The sequence below is a fragment of the Octopus bimaculoides genome, chromosome 5 (assembly GCF_001194135.2).
Source record: "Octopus bimaculoides isolate UCB-OBI-ISO-001 chromosome 5, ASM119413v2, whole genome shotgun sequence".
NCBI lineage: Eukaryota > Metazoa > Mollusca > Cephalopoda > Octopoda > Octopodidae > Octopus > Octopus bimaculoides.
The window spans coordinates 41,778,075-41,785,572 of record NC_068985.1 but is presented as its reverse complement, the minus strand read 5'-3'; the positions used below and the strand labels follow the sequence as shown (position 1 = coordinate 41,785,572).

General features: G+C 36.5%; 1 protein-coding gene across 1 annotated transcript in view; it reads left to right on the top strand.

Moving 5' to 3' along the window:
* Nucleotides 1-5,629, top strand: part of LOC106880524 (tubulin-specific chaperone D) — a 61,459-nt gene extending 55,830 nt beyond the window's left edge. The window contains exon 37 of the mRNA XM_014930500.2: nucleotides 2,614-5,629. Coding sequence (XP_014785986.1) covers nucleotides 2,614-2,631 — 18 coding nt within the window. The 3' untranslated portion in view covers nucleotides 2,632-5,629. The remainder of the gene's footprint in view (nucleotides 1-2,613) is intronic.
* Nucleotides 5,630-7,498: the final 1,869 nt, after the last annotated feature.

The window sequence follows — 7,498 nt, the reverse complement described above, 5'->3', positions numbered from 1 at the left end:
GTTGAAATAAAGACCATAGCAATTGAAGGTGGTAGATGGGAGATTCATTTGAACACTGCTAATTGGATTAGTTGTGTTAACTACATTTCATCATCACCATCATCATCGTCGTTTAACGTCCGCTTTCCATGCTAGCATGGGTTGGACAATTTGACTTAGGACTGGTGGACCAGGAGGCGACACCAGGCTCCAATCTGATTTGGCAGAGTTTCTACAGCTGGATGCCCTTCCTAACGCCAACCACTTCGAGAGTGTAATGGGTGCTTTTACGTGCCACCGGCACGAGGGCCAGTCAGGCGGTACTGGCGACAGCCACGCTCGAAATGGTGTATTTTACGTGCCACCTGCACAGGAGCCAGTCCAGCGGCACTGGCAATGATCTCACTCGAATATCCCTTCACGTGCCACTGGCACAATTGCCAGGAAGGCGATGTTGGTAACGATCACGCTGGTGCTATGAGAAACAATTTGCTGGAGAAGATACAAGATCAGCAGATAAAGTGCTTTGTGAGATTTAGTTATGTTCCTTTATGTTTTGAGTTCAAAGTATATTGGGGTTGACCTTGCCTTTCATCATTCTGGGTTCAATTAAATAGATACCCATCAAGTACTAGTGACATTTTTATTGATTATCAGATTGGAACCTGGTGCACCTCACCAGTTTTCAGTCAAACTGTCCAACCCATTCTAACATGGAAAATGGATGTTAAATAATGATGATGATGACAACAACGTCTCTCCCTCATAAATTGTAGCTTTGTGTCTGTAATAGAAATAAATATTTATAAAATTAGAAATCTGAACTGCTAAGCATGTTGGATTAAATTCCTTTCAGGATTACAGTCACATTTCTGTACATTCTGATTTCAAATCTGGCTAAGATCAACTTTCCTTTTAAGCTTTCTAGGATTAATAAAATAATACCATTTTATTATTTGAATACTGGAATTAATGCAATTAATTGACTGTACCCTCCCCATTAAAATATGTCACCTCATGCCCGTCTTAGAAATCATTATGTTGGACAAAATGATCTGCAGTATTTATCATTTCAGGGTCAATATAATATACTAGCTGGCCCCATACCATAAAAAATGACGGCTAATTGTAGTTTTCTATATATAAATATGGATGGTAAATCAAACTAATACACTTGTCAATGTTATCTAGTAGTTGTCTTTTGAATTGTGACATCAATCATTGTTTGTTACTGAAAGAACACTAGTTCACACATACAGACATTCACATACTTCCCTTGTACACACATGCACATATACACATATACTCAGACAGAGTTGAAATGCTGTTTGATTTTTCTTTTCAGCATTGAATGTTCACCATCCCACTTCTATCACATGCACACACACACACACACACACACACACAAACATTCACATACACACACATATACTCACTCAAACTTGAAACGCTCCCACTACCAGCTTACCATCATCCCTTCCTTCCTTATTCATTTATCACCCCTTCTTTTCTCATTCATATGTTGTGACGGAGAAAAACACAAGAGCATTATTATAGTAGATACCAGTTGAGCACTGGAGTCAATTTAATAATTGATCCTCTACCACCGTAATTATCGTGCCAAAATTTCAAATTATTATTATCATCATCATCATCATCACCATTATCAGTAAAGTGGCAGACAGGCAGAATTGTTTGCTGGGCAAATGCTTTGCAACATTTTTTCTGGTTTACATTCTGAGTTCAAATTCTGTCAAGGTTTACTTTGCCTTTCATCCTTTTAAGGTTGATGAAATAAGTACCAGTCAAATACTGGGGTCAATGTTATCAACTAGCACCCGCCCTCTCCCAAATTTCAGGCCTTGGTCCTATAGTAGGAAGAATTATTACTGTTATTATTATTATTGCTGAGGCTGCAAGCTGGTAGAATTGTCTGTTTTTATGTTCAGAGTTCAAATGCTGCTGAGGTCCATTTAGCCTTTCATCCTGTCAAAGTCATGAAATTAAGTACCAGTTGAGCACTGGGATTGATATAACTGACTAGCCTACTCCCCCAGAATTTCTAGCCTTGTGCCTATAAAAGAAAAGATTATTATTATTATTATTATTATTATTATTATTATTATTATTATTATTGTTGTTGTTGTTGAAGATAATGGATTGGCAGAATTATTAGGGCATCAGAAAAAATGTTTTGCAATATTGGCAAGCTGGCAGAATCGTTAGTATGCCGGACAAAATGCTTAATGACATTTTGTCTGTCTTTACATTCTTAGTTCAAATTCTACTGAGGTTGACTTTACCTTTTATCTCTTTAGGGTCAATTAAATAAATACCAGTTGAATATTGGGGTTGATGTAATCAGCTTATCCCCTCCCTTGAAATTGCTGGCCTTGTGCCAAATTTTGGAACCAATATTTCTTTCAGCTCATTTGCATTCTAAGTTCAAATCCTATCAGAGTCAACTTTGCTGTTCCTCTTTTCAGAGCTCAATAAAATGAAGTACCAGTCATGTACTGAGGTCAAAAGTATTAACTTAGCCTCTCTCATCAAAATTGCTGATCTTGTGTGTAAATCAGAAACCATTATTATTACTGTTGCTAAAATGTGTACTTTTGTTTTTTTCTTTTTCAGACTGCATCGCAAAGTTAAAGAACAAAGAGAAAATGTATTGAAAAATCCACCAAACACTTTCTCTACAAATCACACAAATTTTATCCCACCTTGCACCTTTCTACCAAAAAAAAAAGGGGGGGGAACCCTGCTTATTTTTGTTATGTTTTACTTGTCTTTATAATATGGTGGCTTTTTGGACCAAGTGTGAAAGGAATAAATAATGAAAGTAAAAGAGAGAAAGAAAGAGATATAGATATGTAACACAGAAAAGTCCAGCCTGTATTGCCTATGTTTAAATTGTTATGATGATTGTTTTCATTGCTGCTGTGAGAAGCAACACATATTATTTGCATGATAATTTAAAGAATTTACTACATGGATGACAGTTAGGGGTACTAGATTGGCAGAATTGGTTGCACATTGCACATAATACTTTACAATATTTCTTTGCAGTGTGAGTTTGAATCCTGCTGAGGTCAACTTTGCTTTTTCTGCTTCTTGGTTTTGGAGTATATCTATAAAATCTATAAAATAAGTACTTGTCAATTCTTGGGCCTTAATGTAACTGACCTCGCCTTCCCCTGCCCTTCCCATATACACCTCTCACTCCATACCAAAATGTTTTACTTTGTGCTTCCTACGTTATATTTTCTTCACTAACCTCTAAAAAAGATGTATGGGGAGGGGAGTGGTTTGTGTGAGATGACATAGTTTCAATTCCCTGGGTGGTTTGACATAGTTTTATTTTGCTTGTGCTGCTAATTTTATTTATTAGAACAACTGGTGGCTCATTTATGAAGAGCTTGTATTTATTTGTATATTCACATTGCTGCCGGTAGCTAAGTCAATTAATTAGTTAATTCCATTCATTACCTTTATCTGTAGGAGGCTTTCTTTTAACTGCAGATGTTTGCTCCACATAGGGTACAAAGATCTAATGCTTGCAGTTTTATATAGATATGTATGTGTGTGTAGTTTTCATAACGAAAATACTACAATGGATAGATGTTTACCAACTTTACCTACCATATGTCTCTGATGATCTTGGGAAAGAAAACTATCTACATTAACCAAACTTCTTTGTCAAATGTAATAATGCTTATTTACATTGTTTTGAATTAATCGCACACTATTTTGTAGCTTCGATATTTCAAGGGTGTGTTTTTGTATATTTTTAGAATGATATCATAGGGTAAGTGTGGGAGGTTGTATCTGGTCAAATTTAACATAAAACAAATTGACTATTTAGGCTGGATATAGCTGGATTAGATGCTAAAGGGTTAAATAATCTTGTTTATAAATTTCTGACTAATAATTAACATCACCCCCACCATTGTTACGAGATAATTCCCTTTATTACTCATGCTTCATATTCTCTTGAGAAAGGCATGAATGTTACACAGTCTCCTCCTACACGCTAAATTTGAAATGTTATTATTTTGTTTGATGCATTGTTTGTTACTTTTTTCTATTTAGCAGCATTTTGCTTGTCTTTATATTCCAATTCAAATTCTGCCAAGGGTCAATGAAATAGGTACCAGTCAAGTACTGGGGTTGATGTAATTGACTAGCCCACTTCCTCAAAATTTCAGGCCTTGTGCCTATTGTAGAAATTATTATTATTATTATTATTAAGGCAGAATTATTAGTACACTGGGTGAAATGCTTTGTAGCATTGCATCCGTCCTTACATTCTGAGTTCAAATTCTGCCAGGGTTGACTTTACCATTCATCCCTTTTGGAGGTTGATAAAACAAGTACCAATTGAACACTGGGGTCAATATAATCAACTTAGCCCCTCCTACTAAAACTGCTGGCCTTGTGTCAAAATTTGAAACCATTATTATTATTATTATTATTATTATTATTATTATTATTATTATTATTATTATTATTATTATTATTATTATTATTATTATTATTATTATTATTATTATTATTATTAAGGCAGCAAACTGGCTGAACCATTAGCATGTTGGACAAAATGCTTTGCAACATTTCTTCTGGTTTTACATTCTGAGTTCAAATTCCACCAAAGGTCAACTTTGCCTTTCATCCTTTCGTTGTTGATAAAATAACTGCCAATTGAGCACTGGGGTCAATGTAATTGACTCAACCTGTCCCCTCAACTTTTCAGTCATTATGCCCATGCTAGTACGCAATGTGAAGTGCTTGGCATTAGGAAAAGCATCCAGCTGTAAAAACCAAGCCAAAGCAGATATTAGTGCTTGGTACAAACTTCTGGCTTATTGGCTCCTGTCAAATAACACAGCTCATGCCAACATGGGAAGCAGATTAAATGATAATGATGACACCAAAAGAATGACAGGCAGAATTTGAACTCAAAATGTGGAGAGCTGAAACAAACATTGCAAGTTATTGTTTTTCCAACACTCTAATAACTCTACCAATCCAACATCCTTTGCATTGAACGATAATAATAATCCTTTCTACTATAGGCAGAAGGCTTGAAATTTTGATTGAGCGAGTAAGTCAATTACATCAACCCCAGAGCTCAACTGGTACTTAATTTATGAATCCCAAAAAGATGAAAGGCAATGTTGACCTCAGCAGAATTTGAACTCAGAAAATAAAGACTGACAAAATACTGCCAAGCATTTTGCTTGGTATACCAACAATTCTGCCAGCTCACTGCCTTAGTAATAATAATAATAAAGAAGGTAAATTGGTAAAAGTAATTTGATACTGGACTATTAAATACCTGACAGAGCTCACTAATGTTGAACACTGTCTTTCCAGAATCAATGAAGCAGCTACCGGTAATATACTGGGATTGTTTCAGTCCCATATATTTCCAAATCTCCCCCACTACCCACTCTCTGCTCTGAACTGAAAGTAAAATTGGGGGTATCATAAATCAACTGATCTGTTGGTTGACTGCTGTATGAACCGTATATATTTTGACTCACATCAGGGATCAGAATTCTCAGTGCCCAAATACGAAGCTAAATAGGTATTAGTGTGGCATGCAACTACTTCTGCTAATTAAAAATAATAAAAATTTTGAACTTGATATGTTAATGTTTATTTTGTTGTTTGTTTGATTATCAATTAATATTAAGAAAACACTGAAAAGTTAGGATATTAAGATGTTTTGACTTACTAATGATATACAACTTCACATTAAGCTAATGTGGAAGCCATGGGCAAAGTGACCTGTGAGACTTTCTGAATGACTCGCCTAACAAAAAATTACCTCAATTTGTTTTTAGTGCAGCATCCCTAATGATGAGCCATGTCTCATGCAGCCTGCTTGTCAATAAAGTTTGCTCATATCTGCTCTACGTGGTTGCTCGACCAGGTAGAAATAGTAGCCAAATCTCCCTCATGTTACACCTGACTATAAATCAAAAAAAGATGGAATGGTTATGTTTGTGGTCATAGGTTTGCTTAGTCAGAGCTCATTTGGAAATAACAACATAAAATAGACAAATACTAGACCATGCTATATCTATGACAACCTTTCCTGGCAACCTTATACATCTCATCATGACACGAAGACGCATGGCTCAGTAGTTAGAGTGTCGGGCTCACAATCATGAGATAGTGAGTTTGATTCCCGGACTGGGCTGTGTGTTGTGTTCTTAGGCAAAACACTTTATTTCACATTGCTCCAATTCACTCAGCTGTAGAAATGAGTTGCAATGTCACTAGTACCAAGCTGTATTGGCCTTTGTCATTTCCTTTGGATAACATCAGTGGCATGGAGAGGGGAGACCGGTATGCATCGGCGACTGCTGGTCTTCTATAAACAACCTTGCTCAGACTTGTTCCTTGGAGAGTAACTTTCTTGGTGCTATCCCATGGTCATTCATGACCGAAGGGAGTCTTTACCCCAAGAAAGTGTCCCAATGGTTAAGTTTCCTCTTCAAGGTCAGGAACCACTTCAGCTTCATTTTCTGCTGTAGTGTTTTAAAAATGAAGCTCAAATGGTTTCTTGTCAGGGTTGACTTTACCATTCATCCCTTTTGGAGGTTGATAAAACAAGTACCAATTGAACACTGGGGTCAATATAATCAACTTAGCCCCTCCTACTGGCCCTTACAACTCTGTATCTTTGTATGAGGCCACAAGAAAGGGACATCATCAATATAGTAAGACCTAGAATTTATAAATTTTGTGAAAATGTGTTATTAGTAGTAAATCCAACTATCAATGATGTGCACAGTATTGATCATAAAAGGGAACAGCAACTGTCACGTTCTGAATGAGTCCACCTTGCTCATCTCTAGTGTGACCACCATCAAGGGGAGACTTGACATTGTTACTCAGGTTGCTAGAATTAACAGTCAAATCTCTCTTCAAATTACACCCATCATCACCATCATAATCCTTTAACATCCATTTTCCATGCTGGTATGGTTTGTACTGGTTTTAGCTATAGGGTTTTAGGGTTAGGGTTTGGGTTTTAGAGTTCGGGTTAGGGATAGGGTTTTAGAGTTAGGGTTAGGTTAAGGTTTTTTTCAGCTATTTTCGGAAAGACATTTTTGCCCCCTCCCCCTCCAATTTCTTCATTTTTCACATTTTTCCATAACTCTTATATATACCACGGGCTTCTTCCAGTTTCCACCTACCAAATCCACTCACAACGCTTTGGTCGGTCCAGGACTATAGTAAAAGACACTTTCTGAAAGTGCCATACAGCAGGACTGAACCAGTGATTGAATGCTATGATCGAGAAGCAAACTCCTTACCATGCAGCTACACCAGCGCCTAAATGTATTGATACCTATTCAACATCACTACCAATAAGCATGGAATCTTTTCCACTATTTCGCTTAATGTGTGTATTAGGTATTACCATACTTTTATCCAACATCATCAAGTTTCAGGGAATTATCCTCCATTTGAAATAATAACTACTTAGAGGATGTATACCTAC